The sequence below is a fragment of the Equus asinus genome, chromosome 27 (assembly GCF_041296235.1).
Source record: "Equus asinus isolate D_3611 breed Donkey chromosome 27, EquAss-T2T_v2, whole genome shotgun sequence".
Taxonomy (NCBI): domain Eukaryota; kingdom Metazoa; phylum Chordata; class Mammalia; order Perissodactyla; family Equidae; genus Equus; species Equus asinus.
In genome coordinates, this window is record NC_091816.1 from 3,619,026 (window position 1) to 3,640,954 (window position 21,929).

At 38.6% G+C, this 21,929-nt stretch overlaps 1 protein-coding gene across 1 annotated transcript in view; it reads left to right on the forward strand.

The window, feature by feature from the left end:
- ZMAT4 (zinc finger matrin-type 4) overlaps window positions 1-21,929 on the forward strand; it is a 319,392-nt gene that overhangs the window by 267,203 nt on the left and 30,260 nt on the right. Inside the window, exon 6 of the mRNA XM_070499975.1 lies at window positions 8,936-9,032. Within this exon, the coding sequence (XP_070356076.1) occupies window positions 8,936-9,032 (97 nt within the window). The remainder of the gene's footprint in view (window positions 1-8,935; window positions 9,033-21,929) is intronic.

Consider the following 21,929-nt stretch of genomic DNA (forward strand, 5'->3'; position numbering starts at 1 on the left):
TGTGCATACGTCTAGTTATGGACTCTCTTCTGTTCCATTGATGTAATCTGTCCGTTCTTATGCTAGTGAAACGCTGATGTGATTACATCAACTTTTATAACAAATCTTGAAATCCTCAAGTGAGTCTTCAAACTGTTTTCCTTTTTCAAATTGTTTTGGCCATTCTAGGTCCTTTGATTTCCACATAAACTGTAGAATCCACTTGTCTATTTCTACAAAGAGCCTGTTAGAATTTGATGGAGTTTGCATTGAATCTGCAGGAGAACTGATATCTTGACGACATCGATTCTTGTAGTTCATGGATATGGTGGACACGTCTCTCTGTCTATCTCATGGATATGGTGGACACGTCTCTCCGTCTATTTCATGGATATGGCCGACATGTCTCTCTGTTTATTTCATGGATATGGTGGGCACATCTCTCTGTCTGTTTCATGGATATGGCGGACACGTCTCTCTGTCTATTTCATGGATATGGTGGACATGTCTCTCTGTCTATTTAGGGTCCTCAGTTTCTCTCAACGACGTTTTGTAGTTTTTAGTCCTTTACATCTTTTATTAAATTTATTCCTAAGTGTTTTAAAATGATTTTTGATACCATCACAATGGTATTTTTAAAAATTTCATTTTCCAATTGTTTGCGGTATTTTGAGAATACAACCAATTGTTTTCTATTGGCCTTGTGTATTGTGACCTTACTCAATTCACTTATCCTACTAGTTACTTTGTAGGTCCCTTAGGATCCTATGTATAAAAAATCATATTCTCTATGAATAAAGACAGTTTTACTTGTTCATTTCCAATCTGCATGCCTTTTATTTCTTTTTCTTTTTTTATTGTACTGCCTACAATCTCCAGTGCAATGTTGAACAGAAACGATCAAAGCACCATTCTTGGCTATTTCTTGATCTTAGGAAACTGTTCAATATTTCATCATTTAATATAATTTTTTTTTTCAAGCAGGTAATTTTTTTTTTTAAAGATTGGCACCTGAGCTAACAACCGTTGCCAATCTTCTTCATTTTTTTTTTTCTGCTTTATCCTCCCCAAACCCCCCTGTACATAGTTGTATATCTTAGTTGCAGGTCCTTCTAGTTGTGGCTCATGGGATGCCACCTCAACATGGCCTGACGAGCAGTGCCATGTCCGTGCCCAGGATCCGAACCCTGGGCCGCCGCAGCGGAGCATGCGAACTTAACCACTTGGCCACAGAGCCAGCCCCCTAATATAATATTAATTGTAGATTTTTCATTGATGCTGGTTATTAAATCAAGGAAGTTCTCTTATAGTATGCTGAGAATTTTGATTACAAATGGACATTGAAATTTATCTAATGCTCTTTTCTGCATCTGTTAAGATTATATTATGTTCTCCTTTTGTCTGTTAATATAGTGAATTATCTTATTTGAATTTCAAATGTTAGATCAATCTTGTTTTCTGGAATAAACAAACGGTTATAATGGAACTGATACATATGTGTACAAATATTCATACATATGCATACATACATACATAGATGTATCTATAACTATCTTGTGTTTCTGACTTACTAGTTTTCCAAAGATTTTTCTGTTGTATTCATGACACATATTTGTTTGCAATTTTATTCTCTTTTAGAGTCTGTCAGTTTTTTTATTAGTGTTATGCTGGCTCAAAAACAAGTTTAGAAGTGTTTTTCTTCCTCCTCTATTTGCTGAAGAAGTTTGTATAAGTGGATAATATGCAATCCTTTAATGTTTGATAGAATTATCCAGTGAAACTCTCTGAGTCTAGAGCTTTCTTTGTGGGAAAATTTTGTGTAACAAATTCGATTTCATTAACAAATAAATAGCTATCCTCATTTTTTATTTCATTTTGTGTTAGCTTTGGTATGTTGAATTTTTAAAGACATTTGCCCATCTTAGATATTTTGTCAAATTTGTTGGCGTAAAATTCTTCATAATGTTCTCTTATTATCCTCTTAAAATGTTTGTAGAATCTATATTAATAACAATTCTTTTATTTGTTAATTTATGTTCCTTTTTTTTTAGCCTCCAGCAGACTTTCTAAGGCTTTCTAATACTTGTATTAATCCTTTCTAACAAGCAGGCTTTGCTTTTGTTATTTTTTCTGTAGCCATTTTCTTTTTTTTCTTTTTTTGGGGAAGATTAGCCCTGAGCTAAATGCTGCCAATCCTCCTCTTTTTTCTGAGGAAAACTGGCCCGTAGCTAACATCCGTGCCCATCTTCCTCTACTTTATATGTGGGACGCCTACCACAGCATGGCTTGCCATGTGGTGCCATATCCACACCTGGCATCCAAACCGGAGAACCCTGGGCCGCCAAAGCGGACTGTGTGCACTTAACCGCTGCGCCACCGGGCCGGCCCCTCTGTAGCCATTTTCAATGATACTATATTTGATTGATTTCTTCTCTTTATTATTTCCTCCTTTTTACTTGACTTTGGTTTAATTATTTTGTCTTTTTCTAGTTTCATAGAATTTAAATTTTGACCAATGATTTTAAGTCTTTCTTCCCTTCTAATATAAGGCTATAAATTTCCCTCTAAAAACTGCTTAAACTAAGCTTTTTTGATATGCAACATTTTCATTATTATTCAGTTCAAAATATTTTCTGATGACTTCCCTTTGGATTTTCTTCTCTGATCATAGATTATTTAGAAGTATTTCAGGTCTTTTAAAATAATTATTATTATATTTTTCCAATTTAATTCAGTTGTAGTCAAAGAAATCATTCTACAAAATGTAATTATTTGAAATTTAGTGAGATATTTTAATGGCTCAGCATATCCTCTATCTTAGCTTACTTCCTGTCTACACTTGAAAAGATTGTGTGATCTGCAGTTGTTGAGTGTAGTGGTCTATAAATATCAGTTAGTACAAAATGGTTGGTAGTTTTGTTCAAATGTTTAAACTTTACTGATATTCTTCTCTTATTGTTCTATCAACTACCAACAGAGGGGTGTTGAAATCTCCTATTTTTATTGACTTGTCTATTTCTTTCTGTAGTTCTGTCAATTCTTGCCTCATGTATCCTTAAGCTTTATTATTAGCTAACTTACATTTAAAATTGTTAGGTTCCCCTGACAAATCTCTCCCTTTATGGTTATAACACATCCTTTTGGGGCCAGCCCCATGGCCTAGTGGTTAAGTTCAGTGCGCTCCACTTCAGTTTCCCGGTGAGGACCTGCTGTACGAGGCAGTGACTCACAAAATAGAGGAAGATGGGCACAGATGTTAGGTCAGGGTGAATCTTCCTCAAGCAAAAAGAAGAAGATTGGCAACACAGCTTAGCTCGGGGCAAATCTTCTTCAGGAAAAAAAATAACAAAAAAAACCCCTCTTTCTCTCTGGTAATATTTCTCATCCTGAAGTTTTATTTTGTCTGATATTAATATAGGCACTTCCACTTTCTTATGCTTACTGTTTGCATGGTATGTCTTTTTCCATCCTTTTACTTTCAACCTATAAGGTACATAGTACATCTCTTGAGGAAAGTATATATTTAGATCTTGCTTTTTATCCAGTCTGACAATTTCTGCCTTTTTGAGTGTTTAGTCCATTTACGTGTAATATAATTATTGATATGGTTGAATTTAGCTCTATCATTTTGCTAGTTGTTCTCTGTTTGTTCCGTCTGTTTTTCACTTTTCTGTTCCTCATTTCCTGTCCCTTTCTGGATTAATCAAATACTTTTTATTACCCTATTTTATTTTCTCTATAGGATCTTTAGCTTTATATCTTTGTTTTTGTTTCTAGGGGATTATACTGTGCATCCTTAAATGACCACTGCCTCTTTAGAGTTAATATTTACCATTTCATGTAAAATATAATGATCTTTCAACAGTATTTTTCTACTCCTACCCATTCTTGTGTTATTATTGTCACAGATTTTAGATGTATCTACATTATAAACACCACAATATGCAATATAATGTTACAGTTTTTGCTTTGAATTGTGTGCTGTCTTCAAATAAATTTAGAGGAATAAAAAAAGATACATATCCACATATTAATCATTCACGTGTTCTTAGTTTTTTTCCTGTAGATCTGAGGTTTATATCTGGTATCATTTGCCTTCTACCCAAAGAAATTTATAAGCATTTCTGTAGTGCGGGTCTGCCGGCAAACAATTCCCTTAGGTTTTGTTTATTGAAAATGTTCTCATTTCACTTTCAATTTTGAAAGATATTTTTGCTGGATATAGAATTCTGGGTTGATAATTGTTTAGTTTGTCTGTTTCCTTTCACCACTTTTTTTTCTTTGAACAGTCCAAGCCTATTTCCACATCTGGCCCTCTATGCCTGCTGTTTACTCTCCCTGGACAACTCTGTAACCAGTTCTTCACATCACAGCTTGCTTCTCACCCCTCTGGTTTCATTTCACTGTTCTCAGAACTCCTGTTGACCATACAATCCAAAATCAGCCTTCTTTCCTGCTTCTCTCTTGTTATCCTGTTTACATCTTGGGTAGTACTTTCACAATCTTTAATTACGTTTTTATTTGTTTACTTGTTTCTTGTCTTTCTACCTGACTAGCTCCATAAAAAATAATTTGTTCTGTCTATTTTATTCTGTCCTACATTCTTGACATTCAGCAAAATACCAGGGACCATCATAAGGTGCAATGATGTTTCTCTAATGTAGAATGGATGTACCTAAAGTTGCAGAGACATCTAAAGTCTAGCTTTGCTAGACTTGAAAAGACGCATTGAGTAGTCACATAACACTAAACTCTCCAGGACCATCTGTTTTACACACTGTGCTAGGGAATATAAATACAAAAATGAAGCATCTCCAAGATGCTTTCCAGATTCTCTAAGTGAGAAACAATCTTCTGCTCTAGTTCCCATAACATTTCACTTCATCCTGACTGTGGTACTTCTTATGATCTACCTTGCTATTTTATGATCTATTCTTGCTATTTGTATACATATCTTCTCTCTCCAGCCAGACTGCCAGCTTCTTGCTGGCAGAGCCTATGTTTCCTAGCACCTATTGGTGATCATGCAGAAATAACCTTTAGGTCTACAAAGGTTTTAGGATACTCTTAATATGGTATTGCACTGAAAATGAATTGAAGAAAGTTAGCATTTTTCTTTAATGAAATTCTCTAGTTCTGTGAGGAAAAAGGAGCTGTATAATTCCAAAGTAATTAGGATTTCAACTGAGCCCTCAGTTCCCACCAAGGACACTGTGTCATGTGTGGAGGAGGACTCCTCTGCCCTTCTCTGCCGTATTCCTGTTTGCATGCACTGCCTTTCTGGTTTATGCTCCCTGTAGTTTGCATTGCAATAAAGTGACAAATATTTCCTGCCCACGCCTCTGTTTGGCTGCAGAGCTTGAGAACTGTAATGGAAAGCAACAGATCAGAATGTTTTTTAGATTTGTTGGTGATCTTAAAAATGCTTGTTTTCAAACATAAATATTTATGCCTGTTGCCAAGCTGAACTTCCATTTGTTATGCGGAGACTTCTGATTAGTCTGTAGTCTGAAGAGGGCCCATATTAAATAGTGCTTACCATTTATTATGGCAAGATTGATGGATAACTCTGGAGGGAGGAAGGCCTGAAGCTGGTTTATATTCGGATTCCATGCATAAAAGAGGAGAATGGATCAGCCCTGGATTAGCATTCAAACAACTCACATGCTGGTTGTGATCATTTCTAGCCTCCAGGTTTGGTGACTACAGTGATCTTTCTGAACCAAGCACACCTATGAAATGGACAGGCAATGTGACGCAGCTCTTCTTTATGGAATAGCTTTTTGAAAAAAGGATCCAGTATTGTTATGACAAATTCAAGTTACCAAAGGGAATCTGAGACGGTGGGACAGTACATTTTAAAGTGTGTGTGTTGGGGACTGGATTATAAGACTGAAACCTTTTGTGGATTCCCAAGCCCCATTTAAAGCTTATTAGAATCAATTTCCAGCAGCTGCGCCTGGGAATCTGCATTTTAGCACGGTTACCAGAGGATGCATCCCACTCAGAAGTTTGGGAGTCATTGCTTGAGGGAATAGAGAGTTAACAGTTGTCTATTTCATCTCTGAACTGTCAGTTTGTGCCTGAAAGTTTTGAGTTCCTTAGATTGCTTCCTAAGAAGATCTGTGGTTTTACTCGTTTTTTCCATAACTGAATTGACTGTTAATTGAACAATTAGGTAAGTCAGTATTCAATTATCTGATTGAAATTAAAAGAAACACAGCAACAATTTAGTCCCTATACTGGCCAACCCAGCTTATCACGTGACATGTCAAATAGGTTTCTCTGAAGCATGCATTGGGCCATAAGAATTTGAAAGTCTTCCGGAAGTTCTGCTCTGTCACGTTATCAACAGAGGAGCAATTCTGATGCCACTGCAACATTCAGGAGGCAGGACTCATGGGCTGTAATCAGAAAGAAACCTTCTTGCCTTCCACTGCCCTTTCAAACCATCTTTGTGGGATTCTTTCCCCTGGATAGAAACTGGGGTAAGTTTCATGAATTTTCACTCACCTTTGAGGAGCAAAAACTTCTTTACTCTCATTCCTAGATACGTAAAGTTTCTATGTCATTAATTGATATACCCAGGGTAGAAAAATAATTTTTAAATACCTCCAGACTTTGTTAGAAGTTAGTGCCTCCACCCCCACCTCAGCTCAGTTCTGCCTGTTTGCGCTGGGGAAAGAGTGCGCGGGGGCTCCTCTCATTTTCCTCTGCCTGGGGCTTTGGTTTTTCTTCCTTTACCTCAACAGGTTACCTCAGGCTCCTCCAGGGCTGAGGAATGCACAGTGTCAGCTTAGAAAGGCAAAGGGATAAAAGTTTACTTGATAGACACATATACAGGCTGGCATGGATGCTGCCTGATTTGGCAGGGGTGGTAAACTGACTCTTCTTCTCATGGGGTGACTTCATGGCTTTCTCAGAAACTCACCATTACTTGATATGGGCTAAATATCTCCTCTGGGGTCACTTGAAGCCTCTAGACATCCAGCTGAACACTTCTAGCATCTTTCTGCTCAGGTCTCATTGACCCCGACTCCAGTATCTAAGACATCACCAAACCAGCTCCTCTCATACATGGTACACACACAGTCTACGGGAAACATTCATTTCTCTTTTGCTCTGACAAGCTCTGAGAGTATGGGCCGTACCCAATCCTGCTACCTCTCTTACTTTGCCATCAGAGTAGCTAACTAGCTACAGTCTCTAGCCCTTTGGATCTTGCAGGTGGTATCGAGTCCAGGATACGGCTTCCCAAATACAGCAAGGCACTCCTCAAGCTCTCTAGGTCATTCCATTGAATCCTTTCCCATAGGTTTGAGGTGAAAGAGAAAGACTTCCCCAGCTGACGTGGAGGAAGGGAAGTGGAGCTCACAGTACAATACAGCTGCCTTTAAGAAATTCTCTACCTATTTCTTTGTTTCTTTTCCATCCTTTTTTTAGACTAGTGGTGAGTGGCAGCACAGGATTGGAAACTGGTTCTTGACGATTACCTTTGGATGTCCTGGGCCGGGGTTCTTATCCCTCACTTTAGTGATGTGAGCGTAGTTAGCATCTATATCTTAGGGCATCATCTGGAACATTGGGACATAAATGGTGGTTCCAATTAACATCTCTTTGAAATCATAATAATATCTAATTTATGTTAATCACTTGTTGTGTACCAGACACTCTTTCATAAATGCTTTGTTTCGCTCAGTCCTCCCCACAATACCGTAAACACATAGAAGTCCAGAGAAGTCAATTAATTTGCATAAAGTCACCCAGGTAGCAGTTTCCAACATTGTGCATTATTTTCTTTTTAGGAAAATAAGAATGATTTTGTCTCTTAGAAAGAAAATACTATGCATTCTTCAGAAAAAAATGCTACAATTGTTTAATAGCCTGGGTTTTATAATGATAAGACATAGAATTTTAGAGCAAAATTAATAACTATTACTCACTTGCTAAGCATTTTAATATATCTTATTCACTTGCTTCTTTCAACAACTTTGTGATGTGGATGCCCTTGTATTCATCTTGTGGATGAGGAAACTGAGGCCAGAAAAAGATTTAAGTGCCTTTTCCTAGGCCACACAACCAAGAATAATTGGAGCTAGGAGTTAAGTCCGAAATTTCAGGTCATGACTCTGAGTTTCCTTCCTCTCTACTCTGATGGGAAATACTAGCAGGAGGAGTGCACTCCATTGTGGGTCTCTGAGCCGTGGCAAATGTTTAAAGTTGTTTGCTTAAAGCTGCTTTCTAACACGTTGGACTCCAGATGAGTCAATATTACAAAGGGTCAAGGTTGTTACTAAACTCCTTGAAAGCAAAGAGCATCTTATTCCTCTTGAATCCCTGGTGCCTGGTCCCCAGTTGATGCTCTGTTAATAAAGGAGTTAAATGAATAAACAAATGAATGAATAACTTTCTTTTAAACTCTCTGGTGGAAAGTAAGCTTTCATGTGAATTAGATTAATATATTATCCTTCTCTTCGGTATTTACATTTTATAAGATGATCCTGGAAGAAGAACCCCAATGAATGATGTTTAAAGTCGAATTTCTGATTCTGCCACTGGAATAGAGGAGGAAGAAGAATTGAGACAGAGTTTTTCTCTGAAGTCTTAAGTTTCATTGCAGAGATGACAGCTTACTATGTCTGTACGCCTTAAGGAAAAAGTAGAATGCTTCTTTGTTTGGGTTACAAAATGTCCAGAAATGTTTTGCCTCAGAGAAGTACGTTCTAATAATTCCTGTCACATAGAAATGGCGCCAGCTGCTTCTAACGTGCTCACGGTCATTCTTCTGTTAAGGGGCCTCCTGGCTGGCCTTTGGAAGGACGGATTGAAGCGTTGTTGGTGGGGTGCACCAGATGGCCTCTAGGATACTCTGTCTCTGAACTTTTGGAGATTGGAGGATTCATTCAGTTCGTTGATGACAAGGATGCAGCTAACCGGGTCTGTCTGTTGTCCACAGGTCTGAGGCGCAATTACAGATGTACCATCTGCAGTGTCTCCCTAAACTCAATAGAACAGTATCACGCCCACCTGAAAGGATCTAAACACCAGACCAAGTAGGTACTTCATTCTCCAGTCCTTTGTCTGAGTTTTTAGCGTGATGAATAAAGGCTAAGCATTTTTTTATTTCAAAAGAAGTAGATGGAAATTACATCTCTTGATCGCTAAAGTTTCCTTGATGTTTACTCTGCTTAAGCCTCCAGAATCTGCCCAGGATTACGAGAAGAATGGCCTCTTCTCCTTTTTTTGGCACAAGTAATGACGGGTATTATTTTCTTCATTTTTCAAATTTAATCAAGGACAGTTCCGCACATTTTTACAAACTTCAGGAAACTTTTAGGTCTATACGAAGTGCTTTCAAATAAGTAATGTTATCTCTGTTTGGAGAATGCGCCAGACTTCGGTGTTATGAAGTAAAATTCTATGAATATCTTCTACTACTTGCCATTTCTAGATGAACATTGTCGATTAGTATAGAAACCTAACAAATTCCCTGGTATAAGTCACTCACATATGTAGCTATTTCCAATTAAATATAAGCTCATTCTGTTTTCTTCCCCCAAATTCTCATGATTTTAAATGGGAAAAGGCTAATCAGGCATAATTTCACCTATATTTATACTGTGTGTCTCTTTAAAAACCAATGACATTAGCTTTGCAGGCATTTTTAAAGTAGCTGTTAGGACTGGTAGTAAAATCTAATAAAATAGGATAAAACCAAAAAATATCTCAGAAATATGTAATTTTCCTGAGTGTTATTGTTTTCATTTCTCTCTTATTCATTAGCAGAATCATTTAACAGATTTGACTGTATCAAGGTCTCATGAATAATGCATAATTCATTCAGCAAACATTTATTGAGTGCCCAATATGTGTCAGACTCCGAGGTGTGCACTGGGGAAGAAAGAATGAATTGACTTGGGCCTTCCTCTTATGGAGCTCCCTGCCAGGCTGGGGAAAAAGCTGTGTAAACACTTGATTATTTGCTAATACCATAATGTGTACACCCAGAGCTTGGAGTACAGGCAGGGAGCGACCAGGGCGAGCTTTACAGGGACACTGGTGCAGAGTTTGAGCAGAGAAGCATGAGGTGCAGGTCAGATTTCGCTCACCCTTGTAACCCCAGTGCCAGGCACAGCACTCGATGCATGTTAAGGGCTTCGTAAACATTTTTGATCCAATGAACGTGTGATTTTAAAGTAACAATTTTCTAGGCAGGGTCCTGAGGAAGGCACATTCCAGACAAGGAAATTTCTTTGCAAAGGTGTTGTAAAGACGTAGGTCCCAAGGGGTCTGGCTTTGGTGAGGAAATTTAAGCCTAGACTTAGTTACTGACCCTCAGTCCGTCTACAGTATTGTTCTGTCTTGTGAGTGGAAGCCGCTTTCCTCTGATCCACCCACAGGACTTTTAGCAAGGTAATTTTTCAGAAAAAGGATTTTCTCTGATTTGTTATGGAGTCCTAGAGCACTCGTAATGATTCTTGGACAGTGTGCCCCCCCCGCCCCCAAATAGTCTACTCATCGTCTGTCTAACTATTATGTTGTAAGAGATGCCATAGGCCTTCTAGTTAACATGCGTCTGATGTGCCCACAGACGCATCACAAGGAGTTGCAACAATAGGTGACAATCTTTCAGGGACATGTATTGATTGCCCTTAATAAGTAGAAAAAGTAGACAATAGTGAGCTTAGGTAGCATGAATCACGTAAATAACAGCTTCAGGAAAATCTCTATCTGTACGTAAAAACTTCAGGTGGCAGAATCTGTGCTAGGCACTATCACATCTGTTACCTCATTTAATACCCTTCACTGCCTTGAGATAAATATTACTGCCCCATTATTTGATAGGAGAAAACTAAGGCTCCTAGAGATTAGGTTACTTCTCAACGTCACCTTGCCAAACAATGGCAGAGCCGACGCGGAACCCAGCAGTGGCCAACTCATGCTTCTGCAGGTTCCACTTAGCTCAGTTACCACAGGCGGGCTTGGAAGGGAGGAGTGCCAATAGAGAGTACTAGGCTGAATTTTGAAAAAGAGGGCGTCACTGCCCTGGCGTGATTTGATAAATATGCATGGCTTCAGAAGGGTACATCTCCTGCTGTGCTGCTTTCTTTCCTGCAAAGAAGTCACAGTTCATTTCGACCTCAACAGCTCAAGGTTGCTCTCCTAAAGAGTGAAGCGAGAGAACTAGGAGGGAAATAATTCTCATAGCCTGTTTCACACGCCTGCTTCATCTGCCCTTATACCTAATTTCAGTGCCGGGTTTGTGTGTGTGTGTGCGCGCGCGTGTGTGATTGTTCCAAAATTCTTGTAATATCCTTGTCAGGGTTGGTATCAAGTTTATGCTGCCCTCATTAAACAAGTCGAGAGGTCTTCCCTTTATTTCTACTCCCTGAATGAGTTTGTGGTAAACTGTTGCTATTTCTTACTATATTAGGAAGAATTCATTGGTGAAGCCATCTTGGCGTTATATTGTGGGAATATTATTATTAGAAACTTAATTTTTTTGATAAAGCACTCTTCATATTTTCTATGTCTTCTTGTATCAGTTTCGATAAGTTGTTTTTCAAAGAATTTGTCCGTTTTATCTACATTTTTAGATGCATTCGTATAAAATTGCTCTTGATATCCCTAATTTTATTTTTAATGTCTGTAGCGTATTTTTTATTCCTGATATTGTTTATTTGTGTCTCTTCTCTTGTTTTTGATCATTTTTGTTAGAATTTTATTAATCCTTATTAGTCTTTTTGATGAATGAATGTTGGGGTTTGTTGATTTTTTCCTACATGCAGTTCCTTTTTGCCATTTAAAAAGTTATTCCCTTCTTTCTACTCCCTTTGGACTTAATTTGCATTTCCTCTCTAGCTTTTTTTTTTTTTTGCTGAGGAAGACTCAGCTTGAGCTAATATCTGTGCCAATCTTCCCCTGTTTTGTTTGTGGATCGCCACCACAGCGTGGCCACTGACAAGTGGTGTACGTTGGCACCCAGGAACTGAACCCAGGACGCCGAAGAGGAGCATGCCGAGCTTAACCACTAGGCCATGGGGCCAGCCCCTCCTCTCCATCTTCTTAATATGAAAGTATAGGTTATTACTTTTTCAGTGTTTCTTTTTTCTCTAAAATATACGTTTAAGGCTCTCCATGTGCCTCAACAGATTGTTTTAGCTGCATTCTGCAAGTTATTTTTTGTATTCCAGAAGTTTTAATATGTAGTATTTTCATTATTTATTTCAATGTATTTTCTAATTTTTACTGTGATTTCTTCTTTTTCTTATGGTCTTTTGAAATTGTTTTGCTTAATTCACTATTTGGGAGATTTTTCTCTTTATATTTTTTTGTGATTAATTTGTGCCTGGATTCTACGGTGGCTGGAGGACGTACTCTAAATGACTTCAATCTCTTGAAATTTATGTGGACTTGCTCTGTGCCCCAGGCATGTGGTCAATTTGGGCAGTAATCCATGTTCATGAAAAGAATGTCTCTTTTTCAGTAATTGGCTAAATGGTTCTATATATCAATTAGGTCGAGTTTCTTAATCTCATTCATATCTTTTATGTCCTCACTGATTTTTTTTGTCTGCTTGTTATATCCATGAAAAACAGAGGTAGTTAAAAACCTTTAACTACGAATATGGATCTGACTATGTGTCCTCTTAATTGTATCTTTTTTTCATTTACTTTATATATTTAAAGGTATATTTTTAGATGCCTACAAATTTAGGATTTTTTTAATGTATTCCTATTGAATTGGCCCTTTTTATCATCTTTTGCCATCCTGAAGTGCCCTTCTTTGTTACCAGTAATACTTTCCTTAAAACATACCAATGTCAACTACACCAACTCTTCAAAGCTTTCGAAAGTTTTTCTTTTAAATTTTATCCAACTTTTCTTTTTTTCTCAGGTGGAAAGTCAGTGTGATACCAATTATGCTATCAGAGCCAGAAGTGGAAGTCAGCCAAATCGTTTCTAACAATTCTAACCTGACCAATTAAATCAACATAAGTATTAAGGTGTCAGTAATTTTCAAGGTCTTATATTTATATTTTTAGTAATAATTTTTAGAGAAGTGTTGAGATAAGGAAAGATCTTTAAATTATGTAATGAAAAGAGCACTGAGTTTTGAGTCAGGAGATTTTATTTCTAGCACAACTTTGCCGCTGAGTGACCTTGGGCACTGACAAATCTTCCTGAAGTCTCAGGTTCCTCATAGGTAAGCAATTAGTGATGACAAGAATACGACAAATGTGCATCCACTTTCTATGTCTTGCTCGTGATCCTGGTGCTCTTTCCTGCCGATCCTGAATTCAGCCTTAAAATTCATCTTAAAACAGGTTCCCAGTCAGCCTCCATCTTTTCACTGGAGCTAGCAATGCCACCCTAAATTATATCCACTTAGAACCTCAGCATGTGACCTTATTTGTACGCAGGGTATTTGCAGATATAAATAGTTAAGAATCTCAACATGAGACCACACTGGCTTTAGGGTGGAGCCTAAATCCCATGCCTGGGGTCTCTAGGAGAGAAAGGAAAGGGACATTTGGACACACAGAGAAGAGGCCATGTGAAGACAGAGGCAGAGATTTGGGTTATGGCTCCATAAGCTGAGAAAAACCAGGAGCTGGCAGGGCCTGGAAGAGACAAGAAAGGATTCTCCTCTCGAGCTTTTAGAGAAAACATGTTCTGCTGACATGTTGATTTCAGACTTTCGTCCTGTAGATCTGTGGGAAAATCAGTTTCTGTTGTTTGAAGCCACCCAGTGTGTGGTACCTGTTTCAAGGCAGACCTGGGAAATTAATAGAGGTGGAACCTACTTGCCTTGTTCCGGACATATCTCTTCAGTCACATTTTCCTGGGCAACTGCTTACTATGCCTATCCCAATAATGACGACGATGATGATGACGACATTGAAGATGGTGATGATAGTGATGAGGCCACCACTGACAAGTGGAGTGGAACTTCTGGGTGACTGGAGTACAGCAACAAATTAAAATATTTTGAAAGTGTTATCATATCTAACGTGCACAGCATCTCTGAAATTGACCAGATGTTTGCATCTCCATTTTATAGGTTAGAAGATTGAGTCTCAGAGAAGTCAAATGACGTGTCTAAGGCCCCCAAGATAATTGGTTGGCAGAGCCAAGAACAGAAGTCAGGTTATCAGCCATCAGTATTATTACTGTTATAATAATACTTAAATAATGTTATCATCATCATATTGCTCTTTACTAACAGTAAAGAGCCTTTTCTTTTTTAGACAAGTGTCATAAACAACAAAATGGCAATCAAATTTTGCTTCCATTCTTAAATAGCAAGAGAAATATTAAGTATCTAATGAGATTAAAAGTTTAGAAATGCAAATGATCACACTGACATATAAAGCAATTGCCTATTAGTAGATTTTTCAGGGTTTCCAGGGGATCTAGTCTGTCAATTAGTACAAATGATTAAAATGAAATTTAAAGGCACACGAGCACATACCATAGATTAATGAATAATTCCCTTATAATGTACTTAAATTTGAGTTCAGGGAACACTTCAAGCCTCAGGACATTATATTACCTAGAAATAAAGGATGTAAAAGTTGTCATTACTTACTTTGATACTTCAGATGGTTGAAAATGAGACACAAGTGTCTAGGAGAATAAATCAAACTGACCAAATGTTAGTAGTAATTTCTAAATTTGTTTCTTCCTTTGAGAAGAAGCCTTAGATGGTGATATCCATTGCTTTTTCTGCAGTTTTTCCCAATTATTATGAACCCTCCAGACAAAGCTTTCATATTATTCATTTCCCCATTACGTTCATTTATGTGTGAAATAATTGAATGGGTGTTCAGACTAATTTTCAGAACTGGACTGTACTTGCTTTAAATACCTCAGAATTCAGTTCCTGCTTTCAGGATAGTAGTTATCTGAGGGGTGAACAATAACAAATAAGATAGTTTTGCAAGAGACGCCAACCATCAAGAACCTTCTGGACTTAAAATAAACGTAGCTTCAAAACTCAAGGTGTTCTCTTTGGAAATAAGCAAATAAACAACAAATCAATCAGGAACTTCTTCAAAGTATGAAAAATATAGATATTCTTTGTGGAATTTTCAATGTGGTTTATTGGTACTTACTAAGAATTTCAACAACCAAAAGGATTGGAACTTTGGTATGTACTATTCTTTTCGTGAGAAAGTTTTCTTTTCTTGAAAATCTAAAATACGTATCATCAGTAAAGCTCTGAGATGAGCAGGGCATAAGACAGTATTGAAAATAGAGCTGTCCTTTCCCAAAGAGTGCCAAGTTACTTCTCTTCTGCTGATCATCATTTGTAAGCTGCTTAGAAAGGCTTGGAATAGAGAACGAAATCTAAAACCCAAGGCTACTGCTTTGCTTGTCCCATTTTATGATTCTGGCTGTGAAAAATAGCTCTCCTAGAGAATTGGGCCTATGGAGTGTCACCAAGTCTTTCTAGCCCAGGGGAATCCCAGGCACTGTAAGTAGCGTGCCTTCTGCAGCCCAGGGATGAGGATGTGGCAAGGCGTGTGGGTCAAAGAGCTTTCTCTAATTAGCACTGTTTTTAATAGACAGAACATTCACATCCACTGTTGTCAAGAGCTCTCCCTTGTCTGAGGAAGGCATTTGATGAAAATGAGTCCAGCTTCTCTAATGGAAGAGACAGTAGCTTAAAGAGAGAAGAATTCTAGAGAAGCCAGAAAAAAAACTATCTACGTATCTATCTATCAATCAATCTATCTATCTATTGCACTAATGCACAGGCAAATCTAACAGCTCTATTTTTCCTAAGTCTCACTTGCATGCTTTTGCTATATCTGCCATACCTAGGGCTACATTATAATTACAGTATGTGAATAGATTAGGCCTTTCTCAGGCTTGGAAAGAACTAAATGGGGAGCACTTGCATGCTTTCATATTCCTTCTGGAGTTACCGATGATACTTAATATTCTTTAGCTCATTCATTTCCTACCCCCTTCCATCTTGAGGGACTTGTAATCGTTATTTCACCTTGCTTGAAATTTGCATGAGTCAGAATGGTTCTGAACTGATGATTTAGTGTCTCAGATTTAATTGTGGACCCCATTGGATACTTCTCATGCTCTTTGTCATGCTGCTTCAGATAGTCACCCAGCACCCATCACCAAGGATGCAAGGCCATTAGCTGACTTGGCTCAGAGAGGTGGATCTGCATCAAGGAAGAAAACAACTGGAAAGAAGGTGGTGAAGCCAGACAGGCCTGGCCAGGGAGGCAGACAGCCAGAGTCCCAGTGTCAAGTTGAGAGCCCTGCTTCTCAAACCATCTGTGGCTTTTGACAACTTTAAAAAATTATTTTAAATCAACCTACAAAGATGCAATTTATGTACAATAAAACACATGGATTTCAAGTGCACATTGTGATGGGTTTTGATACTCGTATACACCATGTAACAACCAGCCCATTCAAGATATAGAACTTTTTCATAACCACTAAAAGTTCTCTCGGGCCTCTTTTGAATCCTGCCCTGGCCACCTTCTGATTTCTGTCACCATAGCTTGGTTTTGCCTGTTTTAGAATTTAATATATATTCTTTTCTCTCCGGCTTCTTTCACTCAGCATAATGTTTTTGAGATTCCATTATGCTGTTGCGTGTGTCAGTAGTTCTTTCTCTCCCAGGGTGGCTTTAACAAATCATGTCCCCTCACTGACCTTCAGTGTCTTCATTGGAAACGTGAGGGGGTTGGAACATCAGGTAGTCAAGGTCTCTATCAGTTCTAACGTTCTCTGATTTTATGACTTTGAGGTGTCGCCTCTTTACCTTGTTCATGTTTTCCAGCCTGCGTGAGATTGGCTGCAAAATAGTTCTCTACTGTTTACTTCTCTACCACTGGGCAGCCCAGAAGCTGGCTAACTCTTCAAGAGTTTGGTCCTGTGAGAGGAGAGGTGCCCTGGAGGCTTGTTTATTCTGGTCTTAAGCAAAAGCAAAGCGAAAGGGGGCTTTTCAAATGCTTATGTCTTGGGGCAAAAGAAGTGAGGTTGGTTGTATGAGGAGAAAGTAGAGAAAGAAGCTTATTGTAACTTTAATTCATGCTATGAATGCAGAGCACAAATTCTGGTGATTTCTCAGGCAACTAAGCATAGGTAAGAGAGAATCAAGAAGATTCCAAAGGAGGCCTTGACCCCTCACCCAAGTGGCCCAGGCTTCTGGATTTGCACTCTTCTGTAAGTTACCATAAGCCCTTCTCACACATTTCACAAAAGTTCATTAGAAATTAGAGTATGTCTATTGGTAAACTCTCTTTAGCTGCCATTGACTTTTACTCCAATCAAACTTTAGTAGAATACTGAGTTTGGCCAGCATTTGTCTAATCTCTTAAAAGTTATCATGGAACCATGGAATGTCAGGGAATTGAATTAAATAAATGAAGGACCTCGTTTCATTTAGGTCGATTTTTGTTAGGGAAGTAGGGGAAAGAGGTAAGATGGGACTAGAAACACGCCCTTGGTTATGTTACTGAGTCCAGCTCTCTGTTGTCTCTCTTTGGGGTGAGGAGAGGATTGAGTGGGTCCATTTTGGCTGGGATCTTCATAGTGTGGGAGGGATAGTGGTGTGAGTGATTGGACAAATCAGTCGCTCACCCCATTTCATTCAATCCCACAACCAAAATCTTATTGAACGCCTACTATGTCTGGGGCATCAAAACAGGCCTTGGGGACAACAGAAGGAGATACAGAGATGTTATACCGCTCAACAAGTTTACAATCTAGTTGAGGGGATACAGTACGTAATCAAGTAATTTTAGTTAAAATCAGCACAGGATATGGTAAGTATAAGAGGTACAAAATGCTGCTGGAATTCAGAGGAAGAAGTAATTGCAACTGGTTGGAGCCATAGGAAAGGTTATTGTGGAGTGAGTGCAATGAAGTGGCTTGGGAATGAGACCATCTGAATTTAATCCTGGCTTCACCATCTACTAACTGTGTGACCTTGAGCCCATTACTTAAAGACCTCTCTGTGGCTTAGTTTCCCCATTAGTAAAATATAACAGATTATAAAAATACTTACAAAAACTGACTGTGGTGAGGACTGAATTTTAAAAACAACAATAACGAAAATACTAAACTGCTTAGACAGTACTTGGCATGAAGTTTTTTCTCAAAAAGTATTAATTACCACTCTGTATTAATGAAATTACATTTGAATGGGACTTGAGGAACGGGTGGATGAATGTTGAGGTAATACTCAGTACTTCTTTCATCCCAAGTATGTCTTCTGTAAGATTGTTCCAGAATTCTTGATGGCAAACTCTAGTTTCTTGCCCAAAGTTGGGGCTTCTGGACTCTCACAAACAAGGTCAGGCCTGCTTGGGGTTTAGAACCAAACTGACCTTAATCAGACAGTGGAATAGAAGGCGTGATCTAGAACAGACCCCCCAAAACTAGGCTCCTTCTGAGTTCCTTGTGGTCTTATGCCTTTTACCTGCCCCAAGTCCTCATTCTATACAACAGTTTCGAGCTTGATATTCAATCTTGCAGTGTCAGATAGAGCATTTTCTGGATGCTCTCAATTATGTGTGGTCTTTATGCCCTGGTTCCTACCCAGGCTTTCCACTTTCTCCAGCTCTCTGATTACCACTTGCATTTTGGCAATCGTTTGTAACTACCACATTATTCTCCAAAGACCAAGGATTATAAACCCTGAAAAGAAATAAAATAAACTATGCTCCTGGTTGAATTTCCTAAAATCACTCTCCCAATATTTTTTGAGACTTCCTGGATACAGTTTCTTTACCGTTCTGATTATATGGAGCTCATTTTTCTTCCCCATTTACATTTTTCATTTTATCACTTAAAGAAATATATATATGCCCTTGCTATTCAGGCATCTATATGCTTCTGATCATACTAGATTCTGGCTAATCTCAACATTATCTGATTAAATGCAACTTTGAGCCACAGCATTTGGTAAATGCTCTATCTTCCACAATTGGAAGGATTTCTTCAAAAAAGAAATTATCTCCATGTATGAGAGTGGCAATTGTTCAGTGTTAACCACTGTTATTTAAGTCATAACTTATTGATAAACATCTTGAAGATTTTTCTCTCTCTTTTTTTTTTAACAGGGAAAGATTCGCCCTGATGTAACATCTGTTGCCGATCTTCCTCTCTCTTTTTTTCCCCCCCAAAGCCCCAGTAAATAGTTGTATATTCTAGTTGTAAGCCCTTCTGGTTCTTCTACGTGAGCTGCCACCACTGCATGGCTACTGACAGACGAGTGGTGTGGTTCTGTGCCCAGGAACCAAACCCAGGCCACCAAAGCAGAGTGCACTGAACTTTAACCACGAGGCCATCAGGGCTGGCTCTCTTTTTTTCTTCTTTGAGTTAACATTATCTAGACAATTCTATGTTATGTTAAGAATAGCCAGATGTAACCAAAATCTGGACTTCAGTCAGAATATAAATTTATATAAGTATCACTATAATCATATATATATAACAAAATTGACTAACAAAAATTTGACTGTTAATAGGCCTTAACAGCAAATAGGAAATGTACATTTTTTTTCTATAGCTTTTAGCATCACAGAAAAATCTCAGTCCATTTCATGCTGAGTAGTCAACTACAAATCAAAATCTATAAAGCTAGCTCTCAGAAATGTTGGTGATATTTCAAGCTCAGGACACAATTAGTTCAAAAAGTTATACCCACAGCCTGTGGGGCTGTTATACTCTCCAGAGCTATATCTGTCTTTCCTCTTCCCTATTTAAGCGCCCTTTCTTCTAAAGACACCTAACAGGATAACATGTGCACACTACTCTTTTTGGATTTCTAAAACTAACACCACCAAACTTAACTCTTTTCTTGCAAAAAGATCTTATAATAGCCTTAAAAAGATGAGTTTCAGCCCTCTGATTTTCTTTCCTTGATAAAGGATAAAGCTCAAATAATAGATTCAGTTTTCTAACATCTTTGCAGTGCTAAATAAGATAAACTTAGCGACAGCTTCGACTTTCATGGGCAGACACCTGTCAAATAAGGATCCAGTTCTTCCTGAACATCTATTTCAGAAAGGACAGTAAGTCCCTGTTCCGGGGGGCTTTAGCTGGGTATTCTAAAGTTTCCCATTTTAAATGCAGCGGTAGGTCAGTATAATTCCTACTCAGAGCAACTTCAGATCTTCAGATTTTTTCAGCAGCATCTACACCTGGAAGGTTCTGAAGCCAGCTGCACAGGTTTCTATTTCTCGGTCTTAGAACCAGATGCCATAATGGTATTATTCCATATTATGTGAGAGGCCTGAAGGTAAAAGTATGCCTCCCATGGAAAGGAGAGGCCGGGTCAAAATGTAACTGAGAGGTGCATTACCGTCAGGAAATTGAGAGCAGACATCTGTTGTTCCCCTTCTGAAAGCATCGGGGGAGGGCAGGCCCTCTCACAGGGTATGTCAGGAAAACAGCAGGATAACTGAAAGATTTACCGATGATTTTCATTATATGTGTACTTTGGAGAGGCATATTTTATTTCAAATTTAACTATCCAGAAACCCAGTAGCAAGTAAGTAATTAGTCAGTCTTCCAGAACATGTGAGTGACATTTGCATAATGAATCTAGAGAGTTCATGTCTATGGGTGGACTTTGGTCCACTCGGGATCTGGAAGTTTTCAGCGAGACGACACACCTTGGGGAAGGGACACCAGAACGTTCGCTGGTTAGGTCAATAGTTCAGCAGATATTTACCAAGGGACCCACTGTGTGCTAGACCCTATTAATGACAAGTTAATAAGTTACATTTCCTATCCTTGAAGTGTTTGTGTAGTTTTTAAATACCTGAACACTGAAGCTTTATGATTCTAGAGCGAGATCCTTACACTCCCAGGTCCACTAAAAGGGGAGAGTGCTGGCTGTTCCTTGCGGTGAGGAAGGCTGCTGAGCGCTCTGAGAAGCCGTCAGCAAAGTGGAGCTGGGAGACCGGGCACACCATGGATCTGATGTGCCTCCAAGCATGATGTCGTCACAGGAATGCAGGTTCTCTGGGCAGCTTTTACTGTCCAATATGGCCTGGAACCTGACTTGGGAAGGGAGGAGTGAAGACAGGCTCAGGATCCAGGAGGGAAGTCAGGGATGAACAGGCTGAGCCACCAAGAAAGTGCTGGCTATTTTGTTGTATGGGCAGTCGTATAAGCTTTGACAGCTGGGGCCAATTACCAAAAAAACTACTTTCTTCACTCAAAACTTCATATTTTCTAGATTTTCTTTCAACAGCCCCCATTATTTATGTATGATGATTTAAATCTTATAACGCCTGATAGGAGATCTCATCACTATTAAGTGAGGGAAGAAATCAGGACTGAAAATTATGTAAGAATAAGTGACTTTTAGGGCTGGCCTCGTGGTGTAGTGATTAAGTTTGTGCACTGCACTTTAGTAGCCCAGGGTTCACCAGTTCAGATCCCATGTATGGACTTAGCACTGCTCATCAAGCCACGCTGTGGCGGCGTCCCACAAAAAAAAAAATAGAGGAAGATTGGCAACAGATGTTAGCTCAGGGCGAATCTTCCTCACACACACACACACACACACAAAACCCAAAAAAACTGACAAAAAGAAAAAGTGACTTTTGTGATCAAAGAATGATAATTAGAGTCGTTTATCTGTCCAACCTCTGTTGAAATTCACTCTAATTATTCTTTTTCCCTTCATGCTTATAACACTTTCTCTAGTGTAGCATGGTTCTAGGAATTGATAGCAAATGATCAGCTCGATAAGATAGTGAGCAGATACAAGAGTACGACTGAGCCAGATTTTCATCACAAGAACTGCGTTATTGTTCTAAAGCAGGTTTTTTTGCAATCCATGCAGGTAATTTTTCTTTTAACCTTGAAGGATGATTATGCCTGGATCTTTTGATTGAAACATCTCATCCTGTGCCCACAATGGATACTATACAATTAATAGTCTTTCTTTTC